Source organism: Pseudophryne corroboree, chromosome 2 (assembly GCF_028390025.1).
Source record: "Pseudophryne corroboree isolate aPseCor3 chromosome 2, aPseCor3.hap2, whole genome shotgun sequence".
In the NCBI taxonomy this organism is placed as follows: Eukaryota; Metazoa; Chordata; class Amphibia; order Anura; family Myobatrachidae; genus Pseudophryne; species Pseudophryne corroboree.
This window is the reverse complement of record NC_086445.1, coordinates 2,519,536-2,541,017: the sequence shown is the minus strand read 5'-3', so window position 1 is coordinate 2,541,017 and position 21,482 is coordinate 2,519,536. Positions and strand designations below refer to the sequence as shown.

Below are 21,482 nucleotides of genomic sequence, written 5' to 3'. Positions count from 1 at the left end.
ATGTGCTGTGCCATTACTGATGTATAGTATAATGGTCTGTTCTATATCTGATGTACAGTATAATGTGCTGTGCCATTACTGATGTATAGTATAATGGTCTGTTCTATATCTGATGTACAGTATAATGTGCTGTGCCATGTTTGATGTACAGTATAATGTGCTGTGCTATATCTGATGTACAGTATAATGTGCTGTGCTATATCTGATGTACAGTATAATGTGGTGGGTCATATCTGATGTACAGTATAGTGTGCTGTGCCATAACTGATGTACAGTATAATGTGATGTGTCATATCTGATGTACAGTATAATGTGCTGTGCCATATCTGATGTACATTATAATGTGCTGTGCTATATCTCTTGTACAGTATAATATGGTGGGCCATAGCTAATGTACAGTATAATGTGCTGTGCCATATCTGATGTACAGTATAATGTGCTGTGCCATATCTGATGTACAGTATAGTGTGCTGTGCCATATCTAATGTACAGTATACTGTGCTGTGCCATATCTGATGTACAGTATAATGTGATGTGCCATATCTGATGTACAGTATAATGTGGTGTGCCATATCTGATGTACAGTATAATGTGGTGGGCCATATCTGATGTACAGTATAATGTGCTGTGCCATATCTGATGTACAGTATAATGTGCTGTACCACACCTGATGTACAATATAATGTGCTATACCATACCTAATGTACAGTATAAGTTAGTTGTGTCAAACCTAATGTACAGTATAATGTGATGTGCCATATCTGATGTACAGTATAGTGTGCTGTGCTATATCTGATGTACAGTATAATGTGGTGTGCCATATCTGATGTACAGTATAATGTGCTGTGCCATATCTGATGTACAGTATAGTGTGCTGTGTCATATCTGATGTACAGTATAATGTGCTGTGCCATTACTGATGTACAGTATAATGCGCTGTGCCATATCTGATGTACAGTATAATGTGCTGTGCCATATCTGATGTACAGTATAATGGTCTGTTCTATATCTGATGTACAGTATAATGTGCTGTGCCATATCTGATGTACAGTATAAGTGGTTGTGCCATATCTGATGTACAGTATAATGTGCTGTGTCATATCTGATGTACAGTATAATGTGCTGTGCCATATCTGATGTACAGTATAGTGTGCTGTACTATATCTGATGTACAGTATAATGTGCTGTGCCACTTCTGATGTACAGTATAATGTGCTGTGCCATATCTGATGTACAGTATAGTGTGCTGTGTCATATCTGATGTACAGTATAATGTGCTGTGCCATATCTGATGTACAGTATAATGTGCTGTGTCATATCTGATGTACAGTATAGTGTGCTGTGCTATATCTGATGTACAGTATAATGTGCTGTGCCATATCTGATGTACAGTATAATGTGCTGTACCATATCTGATGTACAGTATAATGGTCTGTTCTATATCTGATGTACAGTATAATGTGCTGTGCAATATCTGATGTACAGTATAAGTGGTGTGCCATATCTGATGTACAGTATAATGTGCTGTGTCATATCTGATGTACAGTATAATGTGCTGTTCCATATCTGATGTACAGTATAATGTGCTGTGCTATATATGATATACAGTATAATGTGATGTGCCATATCTGATGTACAGTATAGTGTGCTGTGCTATATCTGATGTACAGTATAATGTGGTGTGCCATATCTGATGTACAGTATAATGTGCTATGCCATATCTGATGTACAGTATAGTGTGCTGTGTCATATCTGATGTACAGTATAATGTGCTGTGCCATTACTGATGTACAGTATAATGTGCTGTGCCATATCTGATGTACAGTATAATGTGCTGTGCCATATCTGATGTACAGTATAATGGTCTGTTCTATATCTGATGTACAGTATAATGTGCTGTGCCATATCTGATGTACAGTATAAGTGGTTGTGCCATATCTGATGTACAGTATAATGTGCTGTGTCATATCTGATGTACAGTATAATGTGCTGTGCCAAATCTGATGTACAGTATAGTGTGCTGTGCTATATCTAATGTACAGTATAATGTGCTGTGCCATATCTGATGTACAGTATAATGTGCTGTGCCTTATCTGATGTACAGTATAGTGTGCTGTGTCATATCTGAAGTACAGTATAATGTGCTGTGCCATTACTGATGTACAGTATAATGTGCTGTGCCATATCTGATGTACAGTATAATGTGCTGTGCCATATCTGATGTACAGTATAATGGTCTGTTCTATATCTGATGTACAGTATAATGTGCTGTGCCATATCTGATGTACAGTATAAGTGGTTGTGCCATATCTGATGTACAGTATAATGTGCTGTGTCATATCTGATGTACAGTATAATGTGCTGTGCCGTATCTGATGTACAGTATATTGTGCTGTGCTATATCTGATGTACAGTATAATGTGCTGTGCTATATCTGATGTACCGTATAGTGTGCTGTGCTATATCTGATGTACAGTATAATGTGCTGTGCCATATCTGATGTACAGTATAATGTGCTGTGCCATATCTGATATACAGTATAATGTGGTGGGTCATATCTGATGTACAGTATAGTGCGCTGTGCCATATCTGATGTACAGTATAATGTGCTGTGCCATATCTGATGTACAGTATAATGTGCTGTGCCATATCTGATGTACAGTATAGTGTGCTGTGCTATAGCTGATGTACAGTATAATATGCTGTGCTATATATGATGTACAGTATAATGTGCTGTGCCATATCTGATGTACAGTATAATGTGCTGTGCCATATCTGATGTACAGTATAGTGTGCTGTGCTATAGCTGATGTACAGTATAATGTGCTATGCTATATATGATGTACAGTATAATGTGCTGTGCCATATCTGATGTACAGTATAATGTACTGTGCCATATCTGATGTACAGTATAATGTGCTGTGCCATATCTGATGTACAGTATAATGTGCTGTGCCATATCTGATGTACAGTATAATGTGCTGAGCCATATCTGATGTACAGTATAATGTGTTGTGCCATATCTGATGTACAGTATAATGTGCTGTGCTATATCTGATGTACAGTATAGTGTGCTGTGCTATATCTGATGTACAGTATAATGTGCTGTGCCATATCTGATGTACAGTATAATGTGCTGAGCCATATCTGATGTACAGTATAATGTGCTGTGCTATATCTGATGTACAGTATAATGTGCTGTGCCATATCTGATGTACAGTATAATGTGGTGTGTCATATCTGATGTACAGTATAATGTGATGTGCTATATCTGATGTACGGTATAATGTGGTGTGTCATATCTGATGTACAGTATAATGTGCTGAGCCATATCTGATGTACAGTATAATGTGCTGTGCTATATCTGATGTACAGTATAATGTGCTGTGCTATATCTGATGTACAGTATAGTGTGCTGTGCTATATCTGATGTACGGTATAATGTGGTGTGTCATATCTGATGTACAGTATAATGTGGTGTGTCATATCTGATGTACAGTATAATGTGCTGTGCAATATCTGATGTACAGTATAATGTGCTGTGCTATATCTGATGTACAGTATAATGTGCTGTGCTATATCTGATGTACAGTATAGTGTGCTGTGCTATATCTGATGTACGGTATAATGTGGTGTGTCATATCTGATGTACAGTATAATGTGGTGTGCCATATCTGATGTACAGTATAATGGACTGTGCTATATCTGATGTACAGTATAATGTGCTGTGCAATATCTGATGTACAGTATAATGTGCTGTGCTATATCTGATGTACGGTATAATGTGCTGTGTCATATCTGATGTACGGTATAATGTGCTGTGCTATATCTGATGTACGGTATAATGTGGTGTGTCATATCTGATGTACAGTATAATGTGCTGTGCAATATCTGATGTACAGTATAATGTGCTGTGCTATATCTGATGTACGGTATAATGTGGTGTGTCATATCTGATGTACAGTATAATGTGCTGTGCTATATCTGATGTACAGTATAATGTGCTGTGCTATATCTGATGTACAGTATAATGTGCTGTGCTATATCTGATGTACAGTATAGTGTGCTGTGCTATATCTGATGTACGGTATAATGTGGTGTGTCATATCTGATGTACAGTATAATGTGGTGTGCCATATCTGATGTACAGTATAATGGACTGTGCTATATCTGATGTACAGTATAATGTGCTGTGCTATATCTGATGTACAGTATAATGTGCTGTGCCATATCTGATGTACAGTATAATGTGCTGTGCCATATCTGATGTACAGTATAATGTGGTGGGCCATATCTGATGTACAGTATAATATGATGTGCTATATCTGATGTACAGTATAATGTGGTGGGCCATATCTGATGTACAGTATAATGTGGTGGGCCATATCTGATGTACAGTATAATGTGCTGTGCCATATCTGATGTACAGTATAATGTGCTGTGCCATATCTGATGTACAGTATAATGTGCTGTGCTATATCTGATGTACAGTATAATGTGCTGTGCTATATCTGATGTACAGTATAATGTCCTGTGTCATATCTGATGTACAGTATAATAGGCTGTGCCATATCTGATGTACAGTATAATGTGGTGTGCCATATATGATGTACAGTATAATGTGGTGGGCCATATCTGATGTACAGTATAATGTGTTGTGCCATATCTGATGTACAGTATAATGTGCTGTGCTATATTTGATGTACAGTATAATGTGGTGTGCCATATCTGATGTACAGTATAATGTGCTGTGTCATATCTGATGTACAGTATAATGTGCTGTGCCATATCTGATGTACAGTATAATGTGCTGTGCTATATTTGATGTACAGTATAATGTGGTGTGCCATATCTGATGTACAGTATAATGGACTGTGCTATATCTGATGTACAGTATAATGTGCTGTGTCATATCTGATGTACAGTATAATGTGCTGTGCTATATTTGATGTACAGTATAATGTGGTGTGCCATATCTGATGTACAGTATAATGGACTGTGCTATATCTGATGTACAGTATAGTGTGCTGTGCCATATCTGATGTACAGTATAATGTGCTGTGCCATATCTGATGTACAGTATAATGTGCTGTGCTATATCTGATGTACAGTATAATGTGCTGTGCCATATATGATGTACAGTATAATGTGCTGTGCCATATATGATGTACATTATAATGTGCTGTGCCATATCTGATGTACAGTATAATATGATGTGCTATATCTGATGTACAGTATAATGTGTTGTGCCATATCTAATGTACAGTATAATGTGCTGTGCTATATCTGATGTACAGTATAATGTGCTGTGCTATATCTGATGTACAGTATAATGTGTTGTGCCATATCTGATGTACAGTATAATGTGCTGTGCCATATCTGATGTACAGTATAATGTGCTGTGTTATATCTGATGTACAGTATAATGTGCTGGGCCATATCTGATGTACAGTATAATGTGCTGTGCCATATCTGATGTACAGTATAATGTGCTGTGCCATATCTGATGTACAGTATAATGTGCTGTGCCATATCTGATGTACAGTATGCTCTGTACCATACCTGCAGCCACCACAGCATATGGGTTGTCACAGTTTTGGTTCTGCAATGTTTATTACTATGACACTGGGTCAGGCCACTTCAGCAATAGTGCAGTCTATAAGACCACTGGTGAACTATGATGTGGTTGAGGTCAGGCACCCAGGTCTGTATATTTTCCCACAACCTCTGTATACACTGTGTACTTCAATGCATGAGACATTATGTATAATATATATAGTACATTACCTGTCGCAGCTCCTCACACAGGAGGGTTATTACCCAGGCGTACAAGAGATATTCTCTCCAAGATGGATACGTCTGGAAATCAACTATCAGCACATAAGCAAAGAGCACCAGGAAGCCGACATATGACAGATAATTATAATAGAACTTGATTATTGGGGCGTTGAAGAAGGCCATGATCTTCCAGAGACAGCTGTAGGGTCTGGGTCTGTGAGAGAGAAAGAGACATCTTCCATTAGTATGTACAGTATAACGGTGTCTATACATCATCCAGCCGTAGAGGAGACCAGACGTGTCCATGAGGACTGATGCTTGGTAGATATATGATATCGGTTTGTATTTTATGGTCACAGTTACAGCGTATAGATGCGCAGCGTGATGTTTGGGACGTGGTGATGACACTGACAGGGCTGTGGAAAGAGACTGTGGACATTTATACAGAATACTATTAGCATACATCCCAACTGTCCCGGATTCAGTGAGACAGTCTCGCTCTTCTGGCAATGTCTCGCTGTCCCGTGCGCAGGCTGAAGTATCCTGCAGGCAGTAGGAATGCTGGGAGACACTGCAGAGTGAATGGATGGTGAGTGTATGCGCTCGGGTGATAATAAATGGGGACGTGACACACCATAAAGCCTGCAAAATGGCACACTTCAGGGAGCATGATCTAGCGAGCACAAGGCCGCACCCCCTTTCACATGTGTGAGAGAAAGAAGTCCTGTGGAGAGTATGATCGCGTAACAGGATGAGATAGTAGATATGATAATAATAATAATAATGTATATACGAGGAACAACGTACACACAGCATCATCAATAGCTCCATGGTCGGCTGATACTAGCCACGTTAGGGCAAACTACTGAGGTAGCAATTGGCAGGATAAGCGACAGGTGGACAGTACTCCCAATCAGTAATAAAAGCAGGAAAACATCATGAGAAACCTTAGTGAGAGCAACAGAGGAGGGAAAACCAAAGGGAAAGACAACAAGTGAGAGCAGGAAAATGACAGAAGCAGGAAAGCAGGATGAGACAATGGCTGCCAGAGGTTGGAGGGCTATGTTATGAGATGATTTCAGATGGGCAGAAAGAGACAATAGGCTGACAGGAGGCCCACACCTCTGCAGAATGGTGAAGCGAGGGAATGATTGAAGTCCAGTGATGCATTGCTGGGGAAGGAGAAAGCAGATGTGCAGATAATAGCAAGGTCATGAGTCTGGTGCAGGTACTGGATCAAGGAGGATGGCAGTATCTGGTCTGGAGCAGATGTAGCCACAAGTGGTATCCCAGAGAAAAATGTGTATGCTCCATTAATTGAATAAAACAGTGTTTGCTGACCTTAGAACTTAATTGCTGGCACATCGAGAGTTAAAGTAATGGACCAGAGCCTGGCCACGTGTCCTGTACTGTATGGTGGCAGGATCCGATTGGATGGAGCAGGAGGAGCAAGTGGAGCCTTGAGGGAAGAAGAGAGTGTGACATTGGTTGGAGCTGAAGCCATTGTGGTGAGCAGACGTGTGTGTGAGGAGCAGAAAACAGTGAACTGGAGAGCCAGGCGGTCACGCAGGAGTTGGCTGTGATCTACACTGCAGAGCTAAGGCAACGGGGTGCTTGCAGAAGAATTGTGAGAGCCTGCAGAGTTGGTGCGGGATGCCACAGCTGGGGACCAGACACGACCAGGTTTAGACAGAGGTGCGGGTGCCGCAGCCATTTTAAGCAGGTTGTAGTATCAATGTGGAGACAAGCGTTGGCGCAGAGCAGCCACTGAGGGTGAGTTCTAAACCTCATACCTACTAACACATACACACCGCCCAGTTACCACATTGAGAAGTGTGCCTGGAGTCATAATACAGCGAACTGCCACAGACTGACCCCTTTTTAAAGGCATCGATGTCAATATAGAGACTCTTGTTATTTTGGACAATCGCTACAGAGACATTTCACAAGTTGGAACCTAAAGACATATTTGCACACAAAAAACCCTGTGTATAATCGGAATACAGTGACACTGTCTACCCTGACACAGAGAGTCAGGTATTTGATCCCTGGACTTATATTTCTTCAAGGAGGTACCTAACCTATTGTGAAACAAGTTCAGTATAAATCTCAGGAACCCAATGCAACATTGTGATAATGTAGGATCCATGAGCTCCAATGTTATTCTAATTGTCGGTGAAGATTGGGACTGTGTGTAGGGATATTGAGGGAAAATAGAGGTTGTATTTTTTTCTGAGCATCAGTGACTTTAATCAGTTTTTTTGCAAATAATTATTTTTCTTGATCATATTCTTCTTCATTGTCTTCTTGAAAATTGCATACAGACCAAGTTTTTCTGCGCCTGGACAAAATATTTGAACTTCATACTACTCTGGAATTAGAAACAGAGTAAGCAGTTACCAGGAGAAACTTTGAGAGATTATGCATTAGGATTGCAAGAGGGTTTGTTAGCCGTCAGGACCATGGATGAGCAGGATGTAAGAAATGAAGATGAAGCTCTAGTGATACAGTTCATTGAAGGAGTGAATGCAGAAACCATCAAGAAACAGCTAAAGTTGCTGCATAAACAGCTGCCACAAGAAACGTTTCTCAGTTTTAAAGAAGCAGCCATCCAGTTGGTAGGGCAACCGCAAGCCAATCAGATTCCTAAAGAAATAGTGGTGCAAAGTGCGCAGACAACTGCAAGTGACCCGCTGAGGGCGCTTACTACAAAGATGGAGGAGTTGACATCAAGCATGACCAAAATGTGTAGGAATTCATGATTAAAAGAGTCGGGCAACTCAGGCAAGTGATCCACCTCCATGGCGAACAGAGCAAATAAGAGACACCGATGAATGGTGGGAACCACCTAAAAGAAGCGGGAGGAGAGCATCTGACAGATTTGACGCCCGGGCAGGCCTGTTTGCCGATGGTGTAACCGAAGTGGGCACATTGAGAGAAATTGTGATAAAATGGAGGATTTGAACTTCAGTACCCCGAGGAAGATGACTGATCCTCAGAGAGAAGAACAGTACTAAGGGTCAACCGAGAGGAATGGGGGCCACGTTATGTTGGCAGATGCCCAATCATACCTATTTACATTGATGGAGTCCAAGTGAAGGTCATGTTAGATACAGGCTCACAGATTTCTATTATCCAGCTAGCTGCATTTCAACAACACTGGGTAGCGGAACTGGTTTACCCCCACTACCGTCCTGGCTTCATCTCATTGCCAGCAATGGTTTAGAGATTTTGTGTCATGGATATTGGGAAGCCACAATCCAGATTGGCAAGGCTCATCTTGAGAACCAGGGATGCCTAGTCACTAATGTGCATGACTAAGAACTTGTTCCTCTTATTATTGGTATGAACATACTGCAGCATTGCCCTGAAGAGCTAGTTGCTATACTGAAGAGGGATATGCCCCAGGCTGCTTAATCAGAGCAACAGGTGCTACAGCATATACGTTTCAAATTCTTCAAGGACACCAGAGAGTCCTAGATTCTAGCAGGGTGGTGAGAAAGGTGAGAATCATCGACAGAAGGCCCATTGTCCTAAATTTAAACACAGGAACTATTGTCTAGAGAAAACCCAAGTGTGGAATCCAAGATACAAAGTATGAAGCCTTAGTAGAGCCATGTGCAGAGACGAAGTAGTCATAGCAAGAACGTTGGTGGCCGTAGAAAATGGTCAAGTCCCAGTGAGAATCCTGAACCCGGATAACCATGCTGTGAAATTGTATAGAAATATTCGGATTGCCCAGATTAGTTGGACACATTTTCAAGATGTAATCCCATAGCAGAATGTGCAGCAGAGTGCAATAGTGGCAACCTGCAGCAAGGGGGCCTCAGCCACTGCCTGGTGGGAAGGTGTACAGATTGGGGAAGAAGAGACCCCTTGGAACAAAAAGCAGGTACAGTATTTTAGAAGTGGTGAAAAAGAACCCAAAAGCTTTCAGTAAATGCCTCACAGATATTGGAAGGGTGTCAACACTAGATTCCAACAGGAGATGCCCCACCTATTAGTAAATGGCACCGTCTGTTATCTCCACCAATGTATCAACATGTAAGACAAATGCTTGAAAAAATGTTGAAGTCTGGGGTGATTTAAGAGATACAACAGCCCATGGGCTGCGCCAATTGTCTTAAGGCCTAATTCAAACCTGATCACTGTTGGGCGAATTCGCAAGATGGCGCACGTGTACGGATCGTAATGTGCAGGTGCGAGGCCAAACTACAAAAAATCCTGCATCTTTTTTGATCGCTAGGCATACGCAGATTGACAGGAAGCGAATGTTTGGGGGTGGTAACTGGCTGTTTTCTGGGAGTGTCAGGAAAAATGCAGCCAAGTGTTTTCAGGGCGGGTGTGTGACATCAGCTCCGGCCCCGATCAGCCTGGTTTTTTTTCCGCACTGTAGAAGTAAGTCCTGAGCTACGCACAGACAGGAACATCATTTGATGGTAAAGGAGTTGCGGACGGATTTGCAGCTGACCGGCGTTTGCAGAGCTTTTTGCATGGTGCACGCAAACTTGTATGGGGCGGGTTATCACTCTGTCTGGTCGGCGACTATATGATCACAAACCTCTGCAAATTCGCAGAGGTGTAATCAGATCTGAATTAGGCCCTTAGGGCTCTATTTACTAAATTTAGGATGGAGATAAAGTGGAAGGAGATTAAGTACCAGCCAATCAACACCCAACTGCCATGTTACAGGCTGGTTTGAAAAATGACAGGAGCTGATTGGCTGGTACACTTGATCTCCATCCAAGACTTGGTAAATACACCCGTTAGTAAGAAAGAAGAATGGCCAGTTGCAGTTTTGTGTTGATTACAGATGACTAAAGAGAAAACACACAAGGATGTATATCCCCTGCCCCGTATTGAAGAGTTGCTCGCTACCTTCAAGTCAGAAAGATATGTCTCTACCCTTGATTTGATGAGTGGCTACTAGCAGATTGAAATTTCCCCTCAAGATACACAGAAAACGGTGTTTATGACCACAATGGATTTATTCAAATTGCTACGCATGCATTTTGGGCTATGTAATGCCCCAGAAACGTTCCAAATTATGATGGAACGCTGTTTGGGAGACAGAAACTTTGAGTTTGTTATCCTTTAATTTGATGATGTGATAATTTTTACACAATCCTACAGTATGAGGAACATTGGGTGCACCTACAAGGTGTTTCAACAGTTGGAAAAGTTTGAATTAAAGTTGAACCCGGCCAAGTGCTACAGTACTTGTTAAATCAAGTAGTCAAGTACTTAGGACACGTGGTGAGCACAGAAGGCGTGACCCATGGATCATGTGACCCATGATCCAGAGAAGGTTAAGTCAGTGAAAGATTGGCCCGTACCATGAACTGTACGAGATGTGTGTATATTTTTAGGATTTGTGGGATATTACAGAAGATTTGTGTAAGAGTTTGTAAAAGTGGTGGCACCATCACATGAAGCAATGCGAGGAATCCCCAAGAATGGAACAAATGTGTTTTCACAGCATGGACTGATAGTCATCAAGCAGTGTTTGACAGACTGAAAGAGGCCCTGATTCAGGCACCCGTATTGGCCTATTCAGATTGAACTAAGCCTTTCCATTTATATACTGACACCAGCAATCACGGATTAGGTGCTGTCTTGGCACAATTACAATACAAGGAGAATCTGAAAAAGTGATTGCCTACGCAAGCCACAGCTTAAAGAAAACAGAGTAATGAAGCCAACTATAGTACATTTCAATTGGAATTCTTGGTGCTAGTTTGGGCAGTAACAGTGAAGTTTAAGGGATATCTAGCAGCAACTCCATGTAAAGCTTTCATGGAACAAGAACGGACTGGAGTGCTGACCGGGCTTGATCCGGAATCTTGACACTGGCAGTATTGAAGAAAGACAATGTTCAAATAACAATAGTACCTGGAATGGAACCGGAACGGACAGGAGTGCTGACAGGGCTTAATCCGGAATCTTGACAGTGGCAGTACTGTGGAAAGTCACTGGAATGAAGGAGCTCAGCACAGAGCTGTTACTTCCTGTATAGAGACTGTTGTACTGACAAATTGGTAATCTCAAGAAGTTCCCTTTACACCTTGCAGTGTGGATTCATTGGATGTTGTAGTCAGCTGATGAAAGGAGCTCCAGGATTGGACAATGGATGAAGCTGATGGAATCCAAGATGGCAGCGAATATGTCTGGACTTGGAGGGAAACTCTGACTAGGCCCAAACACCAGGAAGTGATTAAAATGAAGAACAACACTAAAACAATGGAAGACAGAGATGTGAAGTGATATGCACAGAAGCAGCAGCCGCTGTAGGAGCCCTCATGTGGAATCAGCACCGGCGGACCTCTGGGAGCGATGTGCGGACACAGCGTGCACGGACCTCTGCGCCAGCCAGGACAGACACCGCATAGGTAAGGAAGTACTTTTAAAAGGCTGGAGTGTGACAAGATTATAGGGGGCAATTCCAAGTTGATCGCAGCAGTGCACATGGTTTTGCCCAACTGCTAACAAAGTTCTTGCTGCGATCAACTTGGAATTACCCCCATTGTGGTCATCAAAAGACAAAGTTGAGCTTAAGAAGATGGTTTTATTGGATAAATTTGAGAAGCATTGAAGACTGGTGCAACCGTTGTGAGGCCCGTACTCTATGTCATCCTCAACCAGATACACAAAGAGCGGGTGGTCTTCAGTTTGCCGAATGTCGGGATCCCGGCGCACAGTATACCCCCGCCGGGATCCCGACACCCGGCATACCGGCACATATTCTCCCTCGTGGGGGTCCACGACTAAAAAGAGTCGCTCGACCTAGTGTGAAACTGCATCGTTTTTTGTGAAAGTACTTTGCGCATGCGCACTGCGCCCATACGCATGCGCATAAATGCCAATTTTAAGCCTGATCGCTGCGCTGCGAACAACGGCAGCTAGCGAACAACTCGGAATTACCACCCATGTGAGTTGTATGGATGTAAGAAGTTGAAGACAACAGACTACCACCCTCAAAGGAATGGGTGATTATTATTATTATTATTATTATTATTAGGTATATACTGAACTTTCCTCTGTGAGTTTGTTTTGGATTCGGACGCGTTTTGGCAAAATCACCCTTTCAAATTTTTGTCGGATTCAGATGCGTTTTGGATTTGGGTGTTTTTTTTCAAAAACCCCTCAAAAACAGCTTAAATCATAGAATTTGGGGGTAATTTTGATCCTATAATATTATTAAGCTCAATAACCATAATTTCCACTCATTTCCAGTCTATTCTAAACACCTCACATCTCACAAGGGCCTTCATTCCGAGTTGTTCGCTCGCTGCTAATTTTAGCAGAATTGCTAATAGGCTAAAATCAGGTAGTTCTGCGCATGCGTATGCACAGCAGCGCGCACGCGCGAAGCAATTTCACACAAAACTATGCTATTTTACTCACGGCGAACAAAGCTTTTCAATCGCTCTGCTGATCGTAGTGTGATTGACAGGAAGTGGGTGTTTCTGGGCGGAAACTGGCCGTTTTCAGGGAGTATGCTAAAAAACGCAGGCGTGCCAGGCAAAAACGCAGGAGTGGCTAGAGAAATGGAGGAGTGGCTGGCCGGAGGCAGGGCGTGTTTGTGACGTCAAACCAGGAACTAAACGGACTGAGGTGATCGCAATCTAGGAGTAGGTCTGGAGCTACCCAGAAACTGCAAGGAAATACTTAATAACAGAATTGCTAATCTTTCGTTAGCAATTGATAATCTTTCGTTAGCAATTGCTAATCTTTCGATAGCAATTCTGCTATGCTAAGATACACTCCCAGAGGGCGGCGGCTTTGTTTGCATTTCTGCTAAAAGTAGCTAGTGAGCGAACAACTTGGAATGAGGGCCAATATTATTTTTAGTCCTAAAATTTGCACCGAGGTCGCTGGATGACTAAGCAAAGCGACCCAAGTGGGTGGCACAAACACCTGGCCCATCTAGGAGTGGCACTGCAGTGTCAGACAGGATGGAACTTAAAAAAATAGTCCCCAAACAGCACATGATGCAAAAATAAATAAAAAAAAGAGGTGCAAGATGGAATTGTCCTTGGGCCCCCCCACCCACCCTTATGTTGTATAAACAGGACACTTTAACAAACCAATCATTTCAGCGACAGGGTCTGCCACACGACTGTGACTGAAATGACTGGTTGGTTTGGGCCCCCACAAAAAAAGAAGCAATCAATCTCTCCTTGCACAAACTGGCTCTACAGAGGCAAGATGTCGACCTCATCATCATCCTCCGATTCCTCACCCCTTTCACTGTGTACATCCCCCTCCTCACAGAGTATTAATTCGTCCCCACTGGAATCCACCATCACAGGTTCCTGTGTACTTTCTGGAGGCAATTGCTGGTAAATGTCTCCACGGAGGAATTTACTGTATTATAATCCATTTTGATGAACATAATCTTCTCCACATTTTGTGGAAGTAACCTCCTACGCCGATCGCTGACAAGGTGACCGGCTGCACTAAACACTCTTTCGGAGTACACCGAAGTACACACTGGAAGGGGGGCAACTTAGGTAAAATAAAGTCAGTTTGTGCAAGGGCCTCCAAATTGCCTCTTTTTCCTGCCAGTATACGTACGGACTGTCTGACGTGCCTACTTGGATGCGGTCACTCATATAATCCTCCACCATTCTTTCAATGGTGAAAGTATCATATGCAGTGACAGTAGACGACATGTAAGTAATCGTTGGCAGGTCCTTCAGTCCGGACCAGATGTCAGCACTTGCTCCTGACTGCCCTCCATCACCGCCAGCTGGTGGTTTTGGAAATGTTATCCTTTTCCTGGCAGCTCCAGTGGCGGTACAAAATGAAGGAGGAGCTGTTGGCGGGTCACGTTCCGCTTGACTTGACAATTGTCTCACCAGCAGGTCTTTGAACATCTGCAGACTTTTGTCTGCCGGAAAGAGAGATACAACGTAGGCTTTAAACCTAGGATCGAGCATGGTGGCCAAAATGTAGTGCTCTGATTTCAACAGATTGACCACCCGTGAATCCTGTTAAGCGAATGAAGGGCTCCATCCACAAGTCCCACATGCCTAGCGGAATCACTCCATTTTAGCTCCTCCTTCAATCTCTCCAGCTGCTTCTGCAAATGCCTGATGAGGGGAATGACCTGACTTAGGCTGGCAGTGTCTGAACTGACTTCACGTGTAGCAAGTTCAAAGGGTTGGAGAACCTTGCACAACATGGAAATCATTCTCCACTGCGCTTGAGTCAGGTGCATTCCCCCTCCTTTGCCTATATCGTAGGTAGATGTATAGGCTTGAATGGCCTTTTGCTGCTCCTCCATCCTCTGAAGCATATAGAGGGTTGAATTCCACCTCGTTACCACCTCGTGCTTCAGCTGATGGCAGGGCATGTTCAGGAGTGATTGCTGGTGCTCCAGTCTTCGGCACGTGGTGGCTGAATGCTGAAAGTGGCCCGCTATTTTTCGGGCCACCGACAGCATCTCCTGCATGCCCCTGTAGTTTTTTAAAAAATTATGCACCACCAACTTAATTGTATGTGCAAAACATGGGACGTGCTGGAATTTGCCCACATGTAATGCACGCACAATATTGGGGCGTTGTCCGATACCATAAATCCCCAGTAGAGTCCAATTGGGGTAAGCCACTCTGCGATGATGTTCCTCAGTTTCCGTAAGATGTTGTCAGCTGTGTGCCTCTTATGGAAAGCGGTGATACAAAGCGTAGCCTGCCTAGGAACGAGTTGGCATTTGTGAGATGCTGCTACTGGTGCCACCGCTGTTGTTGCTGCGGGAGACAATACATCTACCCAGTGGGCTGTCACAGTCATATAGTCCTTAGTCTGCACTGCTCCATTTGTACACATGTCCGTGGTTAAGTGGACAGTGGGTACAACTGCATTTTTTAGGACACTGAGGACACTTTTTCTGATGTGTGTGTACATTCTCAATATCGCCTGCATAGAGAAGTGGAACCTAGATGGGATTTGGTACCGGGGACACACTACCGCAATCAATTCTCTAAGTCCCTGTGAACTAACAGTGGATACCGGATGCACGTCTAAAACCAAGATAGTTGTCAAGGCCTGAGTTATCCGCTTTGCAACAGGATGACTGCTGAGATATTTCATCTTCCTCGCAAAGGACTGTTGGACAGTCAATTGCTTACTGGAAGTAGTACAAGTGGGCTTCTGACTTCCCCTCTGGGATGACAATCGACTCCCAGCAGCAACAACAGCAGCGCCAGCAGCAGTAGGCGAAACACTCAAAGATCCATCGGAGGAATCCCAGTTAGGAGAGGACTCATCAGACTTGCCAGTGACATGGCCTGCAGGACTATTGGCGTTCCTAAGGAGGAAATTGACACTGAGGGAGTTGGTGGTGTGGTTTGCAGGAGCTTGGGTACAAGAGGAAGAAGGGATTTAGTTGTCAGTGGACTGCTTCCGCTGTCATCCAAAGTTTTTGAACTTGTCAATGACTTCTGATGAATGCGCTCCAGGTGACGTATAAGGGAGGATGTTCCTAGGTGGTTAATGTCCTTACCCCTACTTATTACAGCTTGACAAAGGCAACACACGGATTTTACATGCTCTCCACTATGACATTGGGCATCGGCCTTGGCAGACGACGTTGATGGCATTTCATCGTCTCTGCCATGACTAGTGGCAGCAGCTTCAGCACTAAGTGGAAGTGGATCTTGATCTTTCCCTATTTTACCCTCCACATTTTTCTTCTACATTTTTTAATGTGTGGAAGATGCAGAACAAGACACTGGACTAGTATTAGTAATGTACTGTAGTAGTAGTAGTAGTAGTAGTAGTACTGAGCACCACAATACAGCACAAGACAACGAGCAGTGATACTGAGCACTGATGATGATACTACTGAGAACTGACACTGAGCAGCAAGATGCAGCACAAGAGAGACACTGTACTTGTATTACTGAGCAGCAATAAGCACTAATACTGAGCACTGATATTGAGATTTGCCACTGAGAGAACGTAGCCACATCCTCTCTGCTCTCTCTACAATGCATGAGTGAAAATGGCGGAGACCCGCGGTTCTTTATATGGAATCCGAATATCGCGAGAATCCGACAGCAGGATGATGACGTTTTGCCTCGTTCGGATTTTCCGAGTCAGGCGGGAACAACAGAGCCTGCCTCGGACCAGTGTAAAACACGTGGAGTTCGGGGGAGGTCGGTTCTCGGAGAACCGAAGCCGCTCATCTCTAGTATATACTGTACTTTCATCTGTGAGTTATAGCTGTTATAATGGGACCTGTACTGTATACTGATAATGGGTATATACTGTACTTTCCTCTGTGAGTTATAGGTGTAATAATGGTACCTGTACATTATACTGATAATGGGTATATACTGTACTTTCCTCTGTGAGTTATAGTGTAATAATGGGACCTGTACATTATACTGATAATGAGTATATAGAGTAATTTCCTCTGTGAGTTATAGGTGTAATAATGGGACCTGTACATTATACTGATAATGGGTCTATACTGTAATTTCCTCTGTGAGTTATAGTGTAATAATAGGACCTGTACATTATACTGATAATGGGTATACTGTACTTTCCTCTGTGAGTTATAGTGTAATAATTGGGCCTGTACATTATACTGATAATGGGTATATACTGTACTTTCCTCTGTGAGTTATAGTGTAATAATGGGACCTGTACATTATACTAATAATAGGTATATACTGTAATTTCCTCTGTGAGTTATAGCTGTAATAATGGTACCTGTACATTATACTGATAATGTGTATATACAGTACTGACAGAGACAGCATTATGCTAAAGCAGCTGTCAACCATTTTGTATAATGTCAGCCATTCTAGACGTATTTCAAGCTATTTTTTATAGGTTTATAAGTAATGCTGACATTTATATGATATATGCATGAGACCCTTAGCCCTTGCAACCTGTATAAGAAATATGCATTCCAACATATTGATAATGGTCAAGGATCAGCTCAGATGCATATATGGGTTATTAATCCTAACTACCCCTTTAAGAGTTTATTAAGTGAATTTTTGTACTTGCATAAACTAAACTTATTGATAAGAAATAGTAGCTTGTTAAAAATGATAATCTAAAAGGGCAGCAACTCCCAACTAGCTTGTTAAGCTAAGGAATTCACACCTGCAGATTTATAGTTGCTAGATAGTATTTTTTGGCAAGATTCCCAGATATTGGCAAGATGCCCAGAAAAAGACCTTCAAGAGTTTTGAAGGAATTAGAACAGTTTTAAATATAAAAACATCTTAATAATTGTTGGAGGTTTGTAATTAATAACTAAAAGCATGCATAATGCTATATAGTAAGTTTCAACCCAATAAGCAGTTAGTGATTCTATATTTCATAATTTGGTATTGATTAGAATGTTCATTGCGATAATCAATAAACATAGCCAGCTAGAATTTCCTTAAATGAATTACATAGATATTTCTGTGAGAAACTATTTTGTTAATAGCAATATGATTTCTCCAGTTGCAGTCACAAGGACATTTAGTTAACTCCCAGGCTAAGATAAAACTTTAATTGCATGATGAGAACATTAAAGGAGTATGTTTTAGAATGTCCAGGTGACAATGGAATAAAGGCTTTCAAGATTAATGTCCAGATGGTGATAAGGAAAAGGCCTTCTCATTAAATTAATGAGCAAACAGTGATAAGAATATACATACAGGAATACTATAATTGGTTTCATTAAATCATAGTTTATTTTTGCACATGGTGTACTTTGATTGACTAAAACACTGCCATGCCTTTATTCCTTTGTTCATTTGTGTATAAATAAAGGCTCCTAAAGCAACGAGTCAGATCAGAAATGACTTGCTGAGCTTCTACATATCTCCTGTGTGTTGTCTCATTATTTCTGGTCTCCAGCCGGCTGCTAAGTACAGAACCATTGACTGATGTTCAAGGGTATTAAACAGACGACCGAAGGATGTTGATATACGGAGTCTATCTCCAACTGTACTTTCCTCTGTGAGTTATAGGTGTAATAATGAGACCTGTACGTTATACTGATAATGGTTATATACAGTAATTTCCTCTGTGAGTTATAGGTGTAATAATGGGACCTGTACGTTATACTGATAATGGGTATATAGGGCTGTGTGTGTCATTCCTTACCTACAGAGCACAGATTCAATATTACCGCACAGGTCATTCCTTTGGTCGCATCGCACACCCATAGCTTCTTGCTCACATTGCGTCTCCGCGGTACAGGATACAGAAGTTCCTACTCCCTTTCTTCAAAGAAAACAGATGAAATTAAAAGAACTGTGAATGGCTACACTGTAAGCAGGGCCGGATAAAGATTTTGGGGGGAGCAGAGCATTTAAAACAGGGGTGGGGGGGGGGGGAGTTTGTATATTAGATTGTACACAGTGCTGGCCCTAATCAATATGATGCCCTAGGCAAGATTTTGTCTGGTGCCCCCAAGCACCGCTGCTATTTCCGCCTCTGCACCTTACACATTATGCCAACCTTTATTAATGCCCTTATACACATAATGTCCCTTACATATACAGTATGCCGCACATTATTAATGCATTCATACACATGACACACATAATGCCCCTTACACATATGCAGAACACTATTTCACAGTGTACCCACTGTGATCTGCTTGGATCCAGATGTGTCCTCTTACATCTTGCCTCAATATACCATGCAGCTCCCGTTCAGCTATGCTAATGTTGGCCGCCTTTTTTTTGCAGAGAATGCATCTTATTTTCATTGCTATGTGACTAGGACGCACAAGCAGCTTCTGCTGATTAAAATGATATGCTGCATGCCTATATTCTGTGTGCGACTGTGGCTGTTTCTGCATACGAAATGCTACATTACTGCTATGTTTCCAAGAATACACTGTAACGTAGCATTTCGTATGCAGATACAGCCGCAGTCACACACAGAATTGCTGCATATCATTTTAATCAGCAGAATCTGTCTGTGCGTCCTAGTCACATAGCAATGAAAATAAGATGCATTTTCTGCAAAAAAAGGCGCTCCAACATTAGCATAGCTGAACGGGAGCTGCATGGCATATTGAGGCAAGATGTAAGAGGACACATCTGGATCCAAGCAGATCACAGTGGGTACACTGTGAAATAGTGTTCTGCATATGTGTAAGGGGCATTATGTGTGTCATGTGCATTCCAAATGCCCTAGGCAGTTGCCTAGTTTGCCTATGCCTACTGTAGGGCCAGCTCTGATTGTACATACCTCCTAGCATGACCCATTCTGGGAAAGACAAAATGGTTTCTACCTGGACTTCCCTCTTAATATATGATTGGTGTCACCTGTGTAGAACTAGGTAATTGAGAAGAAAGGTGTTTCATCACAGGTGATTGCAATCATATATTAAGAGGAAAGTCCAGTCAGAGAGCATGTTGTCCCACCTGGAATCGGTCATGTTGGGAGGTATGGATTGTGTATATTTAATTATTTTATAATGTTTTCTTGTAGTAGAATATATCCAACCTTAAAATACACATAGAATAGCAGCTTACTTACACACTGGAACAGCACTCAGGAGGACTCTCTTTGTGTCTCTATCTAGACCCGAATGCTCTCATTAGATAGTAGGTTACACAGGATCCAGACACCCAGGCAGGGAGGCAGAGCAGCTGGGATCCCTGGGTAACTTACAGCTCTCTCTCCCCTCCTATCTATCAGCTGGTCGGGAACCTCAATCAATAAGTCTTGAAACCTGATACTCCTGTGTCTATGCCTGCACTGCATACTGTCCTGTTCACATTCTGGCTGCCTGGTTTTGCTGCTGCACAAGAAGTAGAGCTAGTGATGTCTGTGTGGTCCAGTTGGGGAGCACCCTGACAGAGGGGGGCAGGGGTACAGTATCCACTGCACCCCCTACTTAATCTGGCTATGACTGTAAGCATTCACCACTCAATGTTCAACTACTATACATTTGTGTGGAACACATCAGCAACAAGTGGACACCAGAGCTGCTGCAAACATGTCCTGACTCTCAAGAGCCACTTCTTTATCTAACCCAGTCATCTCTCATCCCTGGGCAGCATAGAAACTCTGTAATGCATAATGTATAATTAATCATTGTCCCCTTATGATGACACCACCCATCAAGGATCCACTCATCACGCCTGGCAAAGAAAAGATGCAGATCCTCCTGAGATAACTTATGAGGTAAAGAGAGAAAACCGTCATGGACCATCAGGGATAATCTACAACAGAGCTCTTCATTGAGATGATGGTAGACAACATGTCCACCTCCATGACATCAAAATCATCATTAGTAGCTGTGGTGTGAGGGAGGAAGGCTTGGGAGAGAGCTTTAGCAATGTGGAGCTCCCAACCAAGGTTGTACACAACTTCCCGATAGTAGTGTTGCAGCTTCACCATCATGCAGTGAATCCTGGCAGAGGCAGCATGAAGAGACAATTTCATAATAGAACCCGGTCTCTGGTGAGGACTCAATAGCATTTACTCTGTGGTGGACTCTCTGACCATAGTGCAAGGAGCTGTCTATGTTCTGTCCTGGATGTGGACTTGCCATATTTAGAAAAATGATTTCACTTCCCACCAGTGTTAAAGAGTTTGTTAAATGTGGGATATTTGAGATGCTCTTAGGAATGGCGGCCTCCAGAATTCACATAGGGTTGTAACCGCTGTGGTTGATACTGGATGATGCACACACTGGCTTCCAGCAGTAGCTCATGCATACTTTTATC

At 42.3% G+C, this 21,482-nt stretch overlaps 1 protein-coding gene across 1 annotated transcript in view; it reads right to left on the bottom strand.

The window, feature by feature from the left end:
- The window catches only part of LOC135050927 (transient receptor potential cation channel subfamily M member 2-like), a 307,254-nt gene that overhangs the window by 75,017 nt on the left and 210,755 nt on the right, over positions 1-21,482 (bottom strand). Inside the window, exons 11-12 of the mRNA XM_063957173.1 lie at positions 18,898-19,017; positions 5,788-5,992 (exon numbers count right to left, since the gene is read on the bottom strand). Of these exons, the coding sequence (XP_063813243.1) occupies positions 5,788-5,992; positions 18,898-19,017 (325 nt within the window). The remainder of the gene's footprint in view (positions 1-5,787; positions 5,993-18,897; positions 19,018-21,482) is intronic.